The sequence below is a fragment of the Microcebus murinus genome, chromosome 6 (genome assembly GCF_040939455.1).
Source record: "Microcebus murinus isolate Inina chromosome 6, M.murinus_Inina_mat1.0, whole genome shotgun sequence".
Taxonomy (NCBI): domain Eukaryota; kingdom Metazoa; phylum Chordata; class Mammalia; order Primates; family Cheirogaleidae; genus Microcebus; species Microcebus murinus.
In genome coordinates this window covers 80366041-80383355 of record NC_134109.1, presented here as the reverse complement: position 1 = coordinate 80383355, position 17315 = coordinate 80366041, and the positions used below count along the sequence as shown (strand labels likewise).

Here is a 17315-nt window from a genome sequence, read left to right as displayed (position 1 = left end):
CCTGACCTTGAGCAATCCGCCCGCCTCGGCCTCCCAAAGTGCTAGGAGTACAGGCGTGAGCCACCACGCCCGGCTATTTCATTCCTTTATGTAATAAATAGTGACCTCATTAGGAAATGTTATCCATCTAATGCAGAGATGTTTTTATATTAGAGTAAAAAAATAATATTATTTAACAGTGAGAAAAGCTATAATAAAATTTTCTTTAGGAAACTTAATCATCTAGAATAACAATCAGAATGTTTTCTATAAAGCACCAGATAGTAAATATTGTAGATTTTGTAGGCCATACAGTCAATGTTGCAACTATTCAACTTTGCCTATGTAATGTGAAAGAAGCCATAGACGACACATAAATGAATAAGCATGGCTATGTTTTAATAAAACTTTATTTATAAAAATATGTGCAACATTTGGGGGATGGACATGCTTGGGGCTCTTGCTCAAGGGGTAGGGGGGCATGGGCAATGTATGTAACCTTAACATTTGTGTCACCATGATATGCTAAAAAAAAAAAAAAAAAATAGGTGGCAGACCAGACTTGACAGGCCATAATTTTCCCTTGGTGTAGTTTTATTAGTAGCAAGTTATGCTACCTCAGACTGTGTTCAGTTGTGGAATGGATTTTAAAAATAAGATCTTTTAAACTATCCCACTATAAAATCTGAGCAGCACTTGCACTTTCAAAGTTTTAACTTGAAATTAATTGAAAAATAATCACAATATCTAATAGAATTAAGGTTACTTGATAAGGCATGTGCTTGTACTCAGTTCACTTTCTCTCACACTTAACACCTGTGTCTAGACACATACACACACATAGGCACCTTCAACTTTCAGTTTTTCTCTCCTAATATGTCCTTATAAACTGTCATTTTATTGCCTCACAGCTATTTCATTTTTTCTTTGTTTCCAGCTCTGGGCTCTGCTGCATTTCATTATGCCAACATTGTTTGATTCACATGAGGAATTTAATGAATGGTTTTCCAAGGACATTGAGAGCCATGCCGAAAACAAATCTGCCATTGATGAGAGTGAGTACCATTAAGAGCTTTCTTTCTTTCTTCCTTTCTACCTATGAATGTGTAGGCACCACATAATTGTATATTTCTTCTCTGTGAAGAATTTTTCCTAAAGCATACATAGAAGAATTAGGGCAAAAAATTTTTTTTTCTCTTATAAAATAATTATGTTTTTTGTATATATTTAACGGAGTCAAAAAAACAAAAAAAGGACTAGTATAGGCGTTAGTTATTGTAATCTTGACTAATGAAGGCTGAAAGCTTAAGACTAAATGAAGTAGTAAAGTACTACATTTTGGCTTGCCGACTCCCTATTATCCACATATATCTTGAAAAATTCATATTAGAATTATATGCTTTGTGTAATAGGTCAAGGCTTTTTTTCCTGAGGTAAAACCAGAAAATATTAGAAGGGTCATTTTTGTTATTTTCTTCATATGTTAGGATTTGTTTCAATTTGAGCATTTTTAGCTTTTTTTTTTTAATTTTAAAAGTGAGATTTAATTATACTATAGGAAATAGAAATTCTCCTCCAGTTTTTCTTCTAATTAGCATTCCACAAACCTTCCAGTGCTCTTATTCTTCTATTTATCCATTACATTTTGAATTCCTGGGGAGCAGCAATCCTGTCTTTAGAGTTTAAATAATTATCACAATGCTTAGATTATATTTAGCCTTATTTATCAATACTTTTTACTTTATTGAATTATATCTACCCGATTTTAAGAGCATCTAAGGTGTTTATTACATAGACATGAGGTGACATCTACTAACTGTTATAAAAGTCTTTAATTGATTGTATACTATACGTTGTTAATTTGGTGACATTCCTTGAAATATAATTTTTAGGGAATACTGAGAATCTCATATAGTTTTCATTAGATTTATATGAGATCTCTATTATTGATTTCAAAAAGTATTCCTAAAAACTTGTAAAAGTGAATTCTAGTAAAAATAGAAAGTAGAGCCTGATGGATTTAACCAGTCTACTATAGCAAGATGTTACAGAAAATTAAAATTCCTTGCTTTTCTACTTGGGGAAAAAGTTCCAGAATACTTTCAGAGAATCATTGAGGTATTTGAAGGGTTTAGTGAGAGATGAGCAATTTGTTTTGATTGTTTGTGTTAAATCAGTATAATGTTTTGGGGGGCCTCCTGGCATTTCAGATCAACTCTCTCGCTTACACATGATTTTGAAGCCATTTATGCTGAGGAGAATCAAGAAAGATGTGGAAAATGAATTATCTGACAAGGTAAGAAAGGAAGACCTCATGAGTTTAAGCCTCAGTATGCACCAACTTAGGGTTTTACGGTTTGGTAAATGTTTTGATATATATTTAGTGGAAGGGTATTTAGAATGTTTGAGTGAAGACTTTTAAACTTGAGTGGATCAAAGGGAACTTAAAAAAGAGGCAAATAATCAAGGAAAGTAACATTTCCCCCCTTCTTTTTGTTTATACTTTTCTTTTTTTTTTTTTTTGGAGACTGAGTCTCACTTTGTTACCCGGGCTAGAGTGCCATGGCATCAGCCTAACTCACAGCAACCTCAAACTCCTGGGCTTAAGCGATCCTCCTGCCTCAGCCTCCCAATGTTTTATACTTTTCTAATGGGAGAATTTGAAACATTACAAAAGTTAAAAGCATAGTGTAATGAACCCTGTTGTATTCCATCATACAGTGTCAACAGTGATTGAGTCATGACCACCCCTAACTTTCTGGATTATTCTAAAGCAAATCCCAGATGTCTTTTAATTCATTTATAAATATTTTCATGTTTTTCTAAAAGAGTTGGTCCTTTTAAAAACTACGTAACCACATGCCATTATCACTCCTATTAAAAGACAGTTCCATGATAATGTCACGTATCTAGTCAGTGCTCAGATATCTCCATTTGTCTTTGTGTATGTGTGTGTATGTCTTTTTTAAAGAATTAGTTTGTTGAGATCAGGATATAAGCAAGGTCCACACATAGCATCTGGGTGATATGTCTGTTACATATCTTTCCATCCCTTCTTTCTTTTTTCCGCCTTACAATTCTTTGTTGAAGAAACAGAGATTTTTGTCCTGTAGCGTTTCCCACATGCTAGATTTTGCTAAATGCATCATCATGGTATTGCCTAACATGTTACTCTGTCTCCTGTATTTCTGCAAACTGAGAGTTAGATGTAGAAGTTTAATGTGCTTCGGGTTATAGCATTTTTTCTAGTTCAAAGCCAGTAATTTTTTATTGGATGGGGCAGGATCCTTACTAGATTTCTGTAATTTTCTATTATCTCCTGTGAATCCTTCCCATATTCTTCTTGCTTCTTTTTCCCCCAGTTTCCAGTTGTCTGGGGGGTTTCCCCATCTTCCATAGATTTCACCTGTTCCTCATGAGTCTACTCTCTGCCCTAAATGCATCTTCCCAGGTTATTGATAATATCTTGATAATTTCCTAGGTTCTCCTCTATCCCTGCTAGAACGGTTTATCATTTTGAAATTAGTGACTCTGGAAGTTGTAGTAGGGATGTACAAATGGTTCTTGACTTACAATGAGGCTGTGTCCCAATAAACCCCATTGTAAGTTGAAAATATATTAATATTTAATGCTGGCAACACAGCAGATGATCCCCAGATTACTTTGATTTTCTATGATTACTGTGATTTACTATGACTTAAATTTTTTTGACTTTATGATTACACATAACCCATACTTAATCAGTAGAAACTCTAATCCCATCCTAAGTTATCAGGAGGTGCTTCACCTATGTGTAGATAAACCCATCATAATGTCAGAAAATCACTATGTCAGGCAATGTACGTATACCCTCTTAAGACAGGACAAAAAGCGTACCTACGTTTTATCCCCTTTTCTAAAAATTTTGACAGATATTTTGTCAAACTGGCTCATTTTACCTGAGAACTATAGTAACAGCATCATAGGAGGAATATACCTTATTAAATAAGTGAATCAGGCCAGGCACAGTGGCTTACTCCTATAATCCTAGCACTTTGGGAGGCCGAGGTGGGAGGATCGCTCAATGTCAGGAGTTGGAAACCAGCCTGAGCAAGAGTGAGACCCTGTCTCTACTAAAAATAGAAAGAAATTAATTGGTCAGCTGAAAATATATAGAAAAAATTAGCCGGGCATGGTGGCGCATGCCTGTAGTCCCAGCTACTCAGGAGGCTGAGGCTAGAAGGATTGCTTGAGCCCAGGAGTTTGAGGTTGCTGTGAACTAGGCTGATGCCGTGGCACTCTAGCCAGGGCAACAGAATGAGACTCTGTCTCAAAAAAAAAAAAAAGTGAATCCTTGAGGCATTTATATCTGAAAGGGCTTATAAATGATAGTGGGCTTATAAATGATAATTTTCTTTGTTTAGTGGTAAATAGGTGATCAGAAGATGTAGTATGGTTGTTTTTAACCAGTGTACATGGTATACATTTCTTAACTATCATTTAATGTTTCTAATCTCATTTTAGTTAGGAAAAGTTAGAGAATACAATAAAGCAGAGATGACATGTGAGCTAAGTCTTGAATGATGAGTTGGCATTTACTAGGAAAATATGGTGGGAACAGAGTGCTAGGCACAGGGTGGCATGAGCAAAGGTAGAGTGATATTAAAATATGTAGCATGTTTTGGTAAACATTTTTCAGACCATTGTGACTAAGTTGGTAATATGGGAGGAGAGCATGGTGGTAATCAAATGGATAACAGGGTGGATTAGATTATGGGAGGCCTTTTGTGCCTGCATATGAAATTTCAATGTTTTATTATAGGCAAAAATACACATTGCAGATTTTTTAGCACTTGAATTACTTTATAAGATTTAGGTGGAAGTATTACTATACTAGAACCAGGAGAGACTGGAAGCAGGAAGACCTAAAAATATTAGCAATCTAGACTATATCAGATGAGGGCCTACAGTAGGGCAATGGGAATGGTTAGAATGGGTAAATATTGATAAATTTTCAGGCTGCATTAAAGGATTTTAAAAATGGTAGAACATGAGGTGTGTGAGAGACAGGGAAATCAGAGCGGAAATAAGTTTGTCTTTGGTCAACTAAATGAATGATAAAGCTCTTAACTAATTTAGTAAATGATATAAATAGTGGAAAAGATAATTTTTTCCCTGATATGTCACATATGCAATTGCTGCAGACTGAGTGGTACTCTCATAGTTAGTAGTTGAAAATATGAGTCTGGAGATGTTTGGGAATATATTTTTGCAAGTCACTATGGGTGATAGTTGGTGCTATTGGAGATGGAAGACATTCCCCAGGGAGAGCATGTAGAGTGAGTGACAGGAGAAGGCCAAGGAAGGAACATTTTTTCTTGGTAATGATCCGCATCACAGGTTTATAGAGATAGTTCGTGTATGTGTCTTATTTACTCAATCATAATCTGGTTTGTATGTGTTTTCAACTTTAAGATGATACTGAATTTTCTTACAAACTATTTTCCCAAGTATATGTGTTCTTACTGATTTTTAGATTGAGATTCTAATGTACTGCCAACTGACCAGCCGACAGAAACTGTTATATCAAGCACTAAAGAACAAAATTTCTATTGAGGATTTATTGCAGTCTTCTATGGGCTCTACCCAGCAAGCACAGAACACCACCAGCAGCCTCATGAATCTGGTCATGCAGTTTAGAAAGGTAAGAGCTTAGGTCAGCTGACTTGAAGTTGTCTTTATTAACCCACTTCAAGAAAAAGACTTTAACCTTGATACCAAATAAAGCCCATTAAAAACAGTGGAAAATGGGAAAAGTATACATTTTCAAAGGTAAAAATTTGGCATTTGGGATCCCCCGTTGTTTCTTAGAGTAATATCTACCCATGTCAATGTTGTCTTACTATTTCTCTTCCTCCTAGGTATGTAATCACCCAGAGTTATTTGAACGGCAAGAAACTTGGTCTCCATTTCATATTTCCCTAAAGCCATACCAGATTTCGAAGTTTATCTACCGTCATGGACAGATCAGGGTCTTCAATCATTCACGAGACAGGTAAGCAAGTCACAATATCTGTTTAACCTGAGTGTTTTTGTAATTTGGGATTTTATGGCTTAGTAGAGAATATGAGTTCCCCAACAATGAGGCATTTAAGCAGAGGATGGACTAATATTGAGTGATCTTTTGGTAGAAATTTGAACAGTAGTATGGCTTTAACTAGATGACTTTAAAGACCCTAACTAATATGCTAGAGACTACTTCCACTCAGGAAACAGGTGTGTGGTCCATTCTACATCTCTGAATTAGGATGGCCTAGGCTTCTGCATTTTATAATCTTCCAGAGTATTTTTCTGCACACCAATGTTTGAGAACCATGGTTTTAGAAATTTTCTATAGAGAAACGGTATAAACTGTGTTATAAAAATAATTGTCAACAATATTTAGCCTAATGAAACTGAAATTGAAATACATTTATTGAATTTTATTTTGTGAGTTCTCTGTGATAGTTCCAGGTTAACATTTAAGTGTATAAGCAATGATAAAAGGCCAGAGCTGTAGTACTTTTTGTTTAGTAAAGTATGTGATAACTTACGGTGCTAGAATTATGATTCTCTGAAATAAAATGAGACTATGAACTTGTATCATCTTCTTATATTTTCATTAAGTAATTTGTACTTTTTGACATTTATGCCATGATTTTTGTCTGGTAATATGGCAGGAAACTTATTAAAAGTAGAAATATCTTCAAAACGAAAAGATTCTCCTTAATTTGGAACCTCCAATCTAATTAACTTCCCATTATTTATATTTGGATTTGGATTTATTTTATTTACTTACTTCACAGATGGTTAAGAGTTCTTCTTTCTCCGTTTGCACCAGACTACATCCAGCAGTCTCTCTTTCACAGAAAAGGTAGGTGTTTTGATCTTTGGGAAGGAAGGTATGTCAAGATTTTATCTGGGTGCTCTTTGTTTGTCTGAGTGACCACTTTGAAAGTAGGAGTAGTTTTGCCTATATACTGGGCCTTTTTTTTTTCTTATATTTCCTTACTCTTATTATTCTCTATACTGGGCCTTTATAAAATATTGATAAGGTTTAATTAAGTAAATTAGTCATGTTTATCTATATAGCCTCTATGATTTGTGGCTCTAACAGGAAGCAATGGAAAATGGTTATATTGGCCTTCCATCTTTAAGAATTTCTTGACAAAGTCAATGCTAGACTCTTTTTTTTTTTTTTTGAGACAGGGTCTGTTGCAGTGGCATCATCATCGCTCACTGCAACCTCAAACTTTTGGGCTCAAGTGATCCTCCTGCCTCCGCCTCCCAAGTAGCTGGGACTACAAGCACATGCCACCATGCCCAGCAAATTTTTTCTATTTTTAGTGTAGACAGGGTCTCACTTTTGCTTAGGCTGGTCTCAAATTCTTGACATCAAGCAATCCTCCCACCTCGGCCTCCCAGAGTGCTAGAATTATAGGCGTGAGCCACCTTGCTCGACCATGTCTCGTCCTTTTCTTTTTCCTAGCATGATAAAAAGAAAAGGCATTTAGCCAAGGTTCCCAAAATCCCAAAGGTGACTGATGAACCATCTCCAGTCTGGTCCATGTGCCGTATCTCATAGACTTGCCTCTTATACCTGTGATTTTAGTATAAAGATATACACTCTGACTTCCATCAAAGTGGCTTGATCAGAACCTTTAGAATATCTTTTGATTCTAAAGTCAAAATTCAGCAGTTCAGCAGGTTTTAGTTGAGTATAGTGTCTTGGTTTGCCATTGGGGTGTTTTTTTTTCTAAGACAGAGTCTCACTGTGTTGCCTGGGATAGAGTGCTGTGGCATCAGCCTAGCTCACAGCAACCTCAAACTCCTGGGCTTAAGCAATCTTCCTGCCTCAGCCTCCCAAGTAGCTGGGACTACAGACATGTGCCATCATGCCCGGCTAATTTTTCTGTATATTTTTTTTTTTTTTTTTTTTTTTGAGACAGAGTCTCACTTTGTTGCCCAGGCTAGAGTGAGTGCCGTGGCGTCAGCCTAGCTCACAGCAACCTCAAACTCCTGGGCTCGAGTGATCCTTCTGCCTCAGCCTCCCGGGTAGCTGGGACTACAGGCATGCGCCACCATGCCCGGCTAATTTTTTATATATATATCAGTTGGCCAATTAATTTCTTTCTATTTATAGTAGAGACGGGGTCTCGCTCTTGCTCAGGCTGGTTTCAAACTCCTGACCTTGAGCAATCCGCCCGCCTCGGCCTCCCAAGAGCTAGGATTACAGGCGTGAGCCACAGCGCCCGGCCTCTGTATATTTTTACTTGTCCAGCTAATTGCTTTCCATTTTTAATAGAGACAGGGTCTTGCTCTTGCTCAGGCTGGTCTTGAACACCTGAGCTCAAACCTTCTGCCCACCTCAGCCTCCCAGAGTGCTAGGATTACAGGCGTGAGCCACTGCACACGACCTTGCCATTGGGTGTAAAATTGTCCTTTGGTATTCCAGGGATTAATGAAGAAAGCTGTTTCTCTTTCCTTCGATTTATTGATGTATCTCCAGCAGAAATGGGAAACCTCATGCTTCAGGGACTTTTGGCCAGGTAAGAAGTTTGCTTATTGTTTGATAAGAGAGCAGTTGGGAATAAACTAGGACAAAAATTGGATACTGTGGAATATTTTATCATCTTAGAGAACCTCTCACTCTTTTTCTATTGTTATGAATAATGCTCTGTCATAGATAAAGCTAGAAAAAAAATAAAATTGGAACAGTAATTTTCTTTTGATGATTTAATAATTACATGATTCTTCATGATATACCATAAAACTGTTTAGACTTTTCTTCCATATGCTACTAGAATGTTTTCAAATCTTATATTCTAGTTAGTCTCCTGTGTTTTACTTGCTCCTATAGTGCAAACAGTGGCTGATAATTCATTTAGTTAGTGGTGATGGCCACATAGCCTCCCTCAAGTGTTCTGGGAAATTTAGTTCTGTGTACTTATTCTTTGGTGTAATGGATTTCACTGATGTATCACTTTGTATTTATGTCATTGGGAATGGCTCTCTCCTTAATATGAAGATGTTTTCATGATATGGATTTTTTGTAGTTTCAGGATGAATATTCTTTAATACTGAGAGGAGCTTTTTGGAGGAGTTTAGTTTTCATAGTAACAAACCATGTCATGCCAAAGAATTTACAGAATATAAGTATAAATCAGTTTTATCTGTAAATAGGAAAGAATGTTTCTAAAGTAACAGAGACTTACAAATAAGTTATGTTAATGAGAGACAACCCTTGGATGGTTCCTCGCTGCTGTGAATGACCCTCACACCTCCATGGAGCACTGAATAAGCATGTCTGCTATGGTTTGTTTCAGATGGTTAGCTCTTTTCCTGTCTCTGAAAGCCTCCTACAGGCTCCATCAGCTGCGCTCCTGGGGAGAGCCAGAAGGGGAGAGCCAGCAGAGATATCTGAGAAACAAGGATTTCCTTCTTGGGGTTAATTTTCCACTCTCCTATCCCAACCTTTGCAGCTGCCCTTTGTTAAAGGTAAGCAATTACTTGAACATAAATTACCTACTTAGTCCTCAATTCCCTTTTCTTTCAATCAGTAAAAAACATAATAAAGTAAATGAAGACCTGACAGAGCCAAAGAGTTCCCAGAGGAGTAGGTGCAGTGTATTTATTCAGTTATAACTTAATGTACATTTTGTATATACATTTTAAGTGTATATATTTTTTCAAAGTATGAAGTTTTTATGTAACTTTACTGGAAAGTACACCAATCTTAAATATACAGCTCTATGAATTTATACGTGTCTATACACTTATGTAATAACCACCTAGATCAAGATATAGAACACTTTCAGCATCTCGAAGTCTCCCTCATGCTCCTTCCCATTTAAAATGCCTCTAGTTCAGAACAAACCAACCAACACATAAAGATAATCACTGTTCTACTTCTGTCACTGTAGATTGTTTTTGAGCTTTATATAAATGGAATTATCTTGTATATACTTTTGTGTCTGATTTCTTTCTCTCAATATTATGTTTATGATATTCACCCATGTTGCATATAGCATTCTTTTTTTATTGCTTTGAAGTGTTACATTGTCTGTATAGAACCACAATTTTTTTTTTTTTTTTTTTTTTTTTGAGACAGAGTCTCACTTTGTTGCCCAGGCTAGAGTGAGTGCCGTGGTGTCAGCCTGGCTCACAGCAACCTCAATCTCCGGGGCTCAGCGATCCTACTGCCTCAGCCTCCCGAGTAGCTGGGACTACAGGCATGCGCCACCATGCCCGGCTAATTTTTTGTATATATATTTTTAGTTGGTCAATTAATTTATTTCTATTTTTGGTAGAGACAGGGTCTCGCTCAGGCTGGTTTCGAACTCCTGACCTTGAGCAATCCGCCCGCCTCGGCCTCCCAAAGTGCTAGGATTACAGGCGTGAGCCACCACGCCCGGCCCAGAACCACAATTTTTTAATCCATTCTGCTCTAGGTAGAAAATTATTTCCAATTTGGTGCTATTATGAACAAAACTGTTGTATACATTCTTGTTTATGTCCTTTGATGAATATAAATATTAATTTCCTTGGGGTTTATATCCAGGGGTGAAATTGCTGCACCATCAGGTATAAGTATGTTTAGATTTAGTAGCTGTTGCCAAAAATTTTTCCAAGATGGTTTTACAAATTTACATTCCCACCAAAAATGTGAGATTTGCTGTTGTTTCAGCATCCTCCACTAAACCTGACATTGTAAATCCTTTTATGTTCTTCTTCTTTTTTTTGAAAAATATTTATTGAGTACCTGTTTTAAGGGGCTGGGAACTAGCTGGGAACTAGTGTAAGGCACTAGAGATATAGATAAGAATAATAAGATGGCCTGCTCTTGAGCTCACAGTGTAGTGAGGAAGGTAAATATAAACAAATCACTGTGATTTTAAATTATATTTTTGTGAAAGGTAATGTTGTGCAGTTTTTCTTGCACTTTTTGGCCATTGCAGAGTAGGTGACACAGAAAGTGACAGGAAATGAAGTTATAAATGTAGGTCCAGGTCATGGGGAGCTTCATAGGTGTTGCTGAGGGTTTGGATTTTATTTTGAATGAAATCGGTTATACCAGAGAGTTTTGAGAAGAGGAATGACAGTTTGTATGTTATATAATCCTTTAACTAGATTAAAAGTTTAGATGCTAGATCATTTTTCTTGTGTCCTCTAGAAAATTCTATGGGTTGTTATTAGGGAAGCACAGGACATGCTTTGCTGGATCCAGTATTTGCCCCATGTACACTGGAAGGCTCATATAATTTCCTTCTCTTTTATTTTGTAATTGATTTCTCAAGTTTTGGCCCAAGTACTTTTTTGGACTTTGGAATAGAATCAGTAATGCAAAAGGAGAATAAAATTGGGTTTCAATTTTGGAATAATGTAGACAGTGGTGGTGGGGTGATTTCCTACTGGTAAAATATTTCTAGCACGTCTGAGAATACTGATATGTGTAAAGAATTGCTTAACCTCCTATAGACTATTTCCTTCTCTCAACACCTGATTTTGGTAATATATGTTACTACAGTAATACATTTTTACTATTTCTGTTTTTGGTACAGAAAGCATCATTCTCCCAAGGGTTATTCATGCCCTATTATGTAGACATCTGTATCTTAACTCATGGAGATATGCATCACTTCTGTGTATTCTTCTCTGTTTTCTGAAAATACAGTAATATGTTAGATAACCTGCTCATTGAAATCCTTATTGTATCAGTTAGAATTGCTTGAAAATTTTAGATGTGGATAGTATACTTTATGGGAAATTGGTAATGAAATCTGAAAGTTTACCTAATTTAAAGATTCTCTTCCATTTCCTCTTCTTTAATTTTATCTGTGTTATGGGTAGATATTTGCTGTTGTAGTGGTTTAGAGTATAACAGTGACTGAGCCAGTGGGCCATAGGTAGCTGAAAGATTGTCATGTGTGTATAGAGACATGATTTTGCTTTCACTCTCATCTTCCTCGTCTCCAACATGTGTATATTGAAATACCAGCGAAACGCTGCCTTTTGCTAGAGTTTATTGATCTCGTAATTAATTATGACTGTCAATTTTAAGAAATCTCTGCTGTCAGCTAAGCAGAATACTCCTTAGGTGGTGTCTAGTCTTAAAGATTAGCCTAGGTCCTGAAAATAGATTTATTTTGTTAAAGCTCCAAGTGTAACAATTAATAAAAATGTAATAAAGCTCACTATATGTGTGCCTTTTGAAGTTTGGATATGACTCTTGTCAAGAATATTTTACATCACCAAGGCCAGGTGCGGTGGCTCATGCCTGTAATCCTAGCACTCTGGGAGGCCTAGGCGGGCAGATTGCTCGAGGTCAGGAATTCGAAACCAGCCTGAGCAAGAGCGAGATGCCGTCTCTACTATAAATAGAAAGAAATTAACTGGCCAACTAATATATATAGAAAAAATCAGCTGGGCATGGTGGCGAATGCTTGTAGTCCCAGCTGCTCAGGAGGCTGAGGCAGCAGGATTGCTTGAGCCCAGGAGTTTGAGGTTGCTGTGAGCTAGGCTGACGCCATGGCACTCAATCTAGCCTGGGCAACAAAGCGAAACTCTGTCTCCAAAAAAAAGTATATTTTACATCACCAAATGGCAAGTATATACATATACCAAAAATTATTTACATAACAAAAATACATATATTTCTAAAACAAAACATTGACAAAATAATATTTGTTCTCTGATTTTTTTTTTCCTTCTCTTTCATTCTGATTTTGTTTTTGATTTTGCAAACAGGATCTGTTGCCTGGGCTAGAGTGCAGTGGCATCATCATAGCTCACTGCAACCTCAAACTCCTGGGCTTAAGTGATTCTCCTGCCTCAGTTTTTCAAGTATCTGGGACTACAGGTGCACATCACCACACCTGGCTAATTTTCCCATTTTTTGTAGAGACAAGGTGTTGCTATGTTGTTTAGGCTAGTCACAAACTCCTGGCCTCAAGCAATCCACCTGCCTCGGCCTCTCAAAGTGCTGATATTATAGGCATGAGCCACAGAACACAGCCTGTTTTCTTAAATGTTAGTTGGAACCTATTAAAAAAATGACTTTATAACTCCTAGTTTTAAAAATACAGTACTAGATACTATATAATATTAAAATAGCCAAAGAACTAGATAGTCACCGTGTATAAGATTTTTTATCAATCTTTTTAGTAGTAAGAGTAGAAATAAACTTATTTGTCTTAATCAGCTTGGGTTACCATAACATAGTAGCATAGACTGGGTGGCTTAAACAACAGCAGTTCATTTTCTCACAGTTCTGTAAACTGAAAGTCCAAGATCAGAGTGCCAGCATGGTTAGGTCCTAATAAGAGCTTTCTTCCTCTCTTGCAAATGGCCACCTCCTCACTATATCCTCCCACAGAGGAGAAAAAGAGAGGGGGGGGACACAAACTCTCTAATGTCTCTTTTTACAGAGGCACTAATCCCATCATGAGGGCCCTACCCTTTCAACCTCATAAACCTTATTTCCTCCCAAAGGCCCAATCTCCAAAAACCATCACATAGATGCTAGGGCTTGAACATGTGAATTTTTAGGGGGATACAGTTTGACCCATAGCACTGACCTTTTGGGACTTTAGAAAGTCTTTCTGAATATAAAAGGGAAGTCTAGAATCTACTCAGAGAGCAATATGCATACATATCATTTCAGAGTTACCCTGACATGTAGTTATTGATCAAGGTGCATCTCTGTCTTAGTATATTCTGTCATGTATCTGTTATATCACTGGTATTCAAAGATAGTATACATTAAGCAAGTTTGAAAGAAACAACTAATTTAAGCTTGAGCAAAGAATGGCTTGTGAGAATAAGCCTATCAACACTATTGTGCTATTTCTCATACTGGTTTTTCTGAATTGACTTTTTCTTATTCAAGAGACATTTCTTGGCCGGGCGCAGTGGCTCATGACTGGAAATCCTAGCACTTTGGGAGGCTGAGTCGGGAGGATTGCTTGAGCTCAGGAGTTTGAGACCAGCCTGAGCAAGAGCAAAACACCGTCTCTATTATAAATAGAAATTAGCCAAACAGCTAAAAATAGAAAAAGTTAGCCAGGCATGGTGGCACATGCCTGTAGTCCCAGCTACCTGAGAGGCTGAGGCAGAAGGATTGCTTGAACCCAGGAGTTTGAGGTTGCTGTGAGCTAGGCTGACGCCATGACACTCTAGTCCGGACGACAGAGTGACATTCTGTCTCAAAAAAAGAAAGAAAGAAGATTTCTTGAGAAAACATTGGTTTTCTCTGCCGCCTTATATTAGTTTACATTGGTTTTCTCTTCTGCTTTATGTAAGAGGAGTAGAGAAGGAAATTTCAGATACCTAATCCTTTCAGAACATATTTCCAGAATTCATTAGTTAAGAGGATATGGTAAAAGTTAAACTCAAGCTTCCTAATATTTTGGTATACATGCACACATCAAACCATATTTCCGAATTTCATCTACTCTGATCTTGCAAGTTTTCAGTTTAAAAAAAAAAGGTTTGACAAAAACCAGTCTTTTTAAAAAGATATTAGACCAGTTGTAGTGCACATGCACATCTATATTTCCAGCTACTGGAAGGCTGAGGCGGGAAGATTGCTTTAGCCTAGGAATTCCAGGTTGAGGTGATCACTCTAGCCTGGGAAACACAGCAAAACTTATTCTCAATTTAAAAAAACAAAAGATCAAATGTGGACACCAAAGTTGAGACTTCAGTGTAAAAATCATTTGTTGTGAAGATGTCTGAATTTGTCAGTTTGTTTTAAATACAAAGTCTTGGTTTATTTTTCAGTTTGTTGCTTTGTATCTTTAATTTCTGACATGATTTATTCCCTATCCTTGAGGTCTACAGAAATATTTATAGCGTTGTTAATACAATTTGCAAATTCTATAGAGCAACAGTCCCCAGCCTTCTTGGCACCAGAGACTGGTTTCATGGAAGACAATTTTTCCACGGACAGGGCAGGGAGGGCACAGAGGTTTCAGGATGATTCAAGTATATTACATTTATTGTGTACTTTATTTCTGTTATTATTACATTGTAATATATAGTGAAATAATTATACAACTCACCATAATGCAGAATCAGTGGGAACACTGAGCTCATTTTCCTGCAACTAGACAGTCCCATCCGGGGGTCATGGGAGACAGTAACATCTGAAGTGTGTTGCTTGTGTCCAGTCTACTCCACAATCTCATTTTGGTTGCTGTCATTCCAGAAAACCATACTTCACAAAGATAGGATATTGGAAATGGAAGCAGGCTTTTCATTTTCAGTGCTTCTGTGGCAATCTTAGGATATTCCACCTTGACTTTAGTCCAGAACATATAGAGATTTGAAGTTGTCTGAAACACTTCTAAGCCCAGTGTCATTTGCGATCTCAAGCAGTTGATCATCTTCTAGCATGAACAAAGTCAATTCACCTGGCATATTCACAAATGGGTCATGGATCCATTTCTTCCCAGTTTAGGGGTCTTTAGTGGGTGAGAAGTAATGCTCAAATTTGTTTGAAAGCTGAAATAAGTGGTCATGCATCAGCTGGGAGAAAGAAGTCCCTGGCTCAGTCTTTTTCAAAATCTCTGCTAATGTTTGAAACATGCCAGAAATCCCTATGTTCACTTATTGACCCCATAATTCCAGTTTGGCTTTGAATGCAGCCACTTTATCTGCCAAGTTGAACACAGTTGTTGTTCTCCACTGAAATGACAGATTGAGTTTGTTGAGCAGGTTCAATATGTCACCCAAGCAAGCAAATTTTGTGACCCATTGTGTCACTAAAATGTGCTGCCAGTGGCGACTGTTTTTCTAAAGGAAATCTCTGGAGTGGCAGTTGTAACTTAAAAACTCTGGCCAGTGATCTGCCTTTAGAAAGCCATCTCACTTCTGGTGTAAGAGAAGATGTGTGTTCTCTGCGTCTATCTCTCCATGGAGCTGTGCAAATAAACATGAGTTAAGGGCATGTACTTTAATGTGGTTGATAATTTTAGTCACATCCTGCAAAACATTGTTTAGCTCAGGTGACATTTTTCGGCTAGCCAGTATTTCTTTATGGATGACACAGTGTATAGACTCACATTCAGAAGCAACCTCATTGACCCAAGTAATGAAACCAGAAAGCCTTCCTGTCATGGTAGCCACTCCATCCACATATACAGCAACACAGAATGATCAGTTCAGTTTTCCTGATATGTAATTATTCAAAGACTTGAATAATCTTCGAGCAGAACCTTGGAGGTGAAAAATAAAAATTTAATATAAAACAAAGACAAAGACTTGAATAATCTGGAGCTATGGTATGGTGTTGATTGACAACAAAAGTACACATAACATATCCTCATGCACATCCTCCTGAAAAATATATTGCACAAAAACAAGCATTGTTGCCTTGTTGTCACATAGGTAGACTTGTCAACCTGGACTCATTAATCCTCTCTAACAATTGTGCCTCAGTATCCTTTGCTGTTTTATCAATTTGTCTAGTTATGGTGCTAGCTGAAAGAAGAACATATGCCACCTTTTGAACTGCAGCCACTCCTCAAAGTTCATGGCAAATGTCCCTAGCAGCAGATAGGATCAACTCTTCACCAATGGTAAAGGACTTCTTAGCTTCAACAATGTGGTTAGCCATTAAGAATGATGCTCTCAATGCAGACATATTTGATGAAGTGGTGACCTTCAATAATTGCTTGTTTGTGTTCATGTTTTTTTCTTTATTTTTGAGACAGAGTCTCGCTTTGTTGCCCAGGCTAGAGTGAGTGCCATGGCATCAGCCTAGCTCACAGCAACCTCAAATTCATGGGCTCAAGCAATCCTGCTGCCTCAGCCTCCCGAGTAGCTCAGACTACAGGCATGCGCCACCATGCCCGGCTAGTTTTTTCTATTATATATTAGTTGGCCAATTAATTTCTTTCTGTTTATAGTAGAGACAGGGTCTCACTCTTTCTCAGGCTGATTTCGAACTCCTGACCTCAAGCAATCTGCTCACCTCGGCCTCCTAGAGTGCTAGGATTACAGGCGTCAGCCACCGCGCCCGGCCTCTTAAAGACTTGTCTTTTAAAGCTAGGTCCTTGGGATCCATGTGGCGAAACAGTTTTGAAGCTTTCAGGGCTTTGTTGGATAGCCAGTCGCCACATATGCAAAGTGGACTTGGAGAGTGTGAATCACCTGTTGTATGAACCCATAATCTAAGTAGGACTTTTGTTATTTTCTTTTAAATGCAGCTTTCATTTTGTTGGCAGTCTTAGAGTCTTCTGCTGTCTCATCATTGGATCTTTCCCCCTTTTTCAAATAAGCTCTCCATGTTGTTTTTTTTTGTTTTTTTTTTTTGA

At 37.4% G+C, this 17315-nt stretch overlaps 1 protein-coding gene across 3 annotated transcripts in view; it reads left to right on the top strand.

Moving 5' to 3' along the window:
- The window catches only part of INO80 (INO80 complex ATPase subunit), a 141960-nt gene that overhangs the window by 58637 nt on the left and 66008 nt on the right, over positions 1-17315 (top strand). For all 3 annotated transcript variants that reach the window (XM_076004255.1, XM_076004254.1, XM_012766455.3), the window contains 7 exons: positions 917-1034; positions 2190-2275; positions 5495-5662; positions 5880-6013; positions 6804-6871; positions 8453-8546; positions 9324-9495. In XM_076004255.1, the coding sequence (XP_075860370.1) occupies positions 917-1034; positions 2190-2275; positions 5495-5662; positions 5880-6013; positions 6804-6871; positions 8453-8546; positions 9324-9495 (840 nt within the window). The remainder of the gene's footprint in view (positions 1-916; positions 1035-2189; positions 2276-5494; positions 5663-5879; positions 6014-6803; positions 6872-8452; positions 8547-9323; positions 9496-17315) is intronic.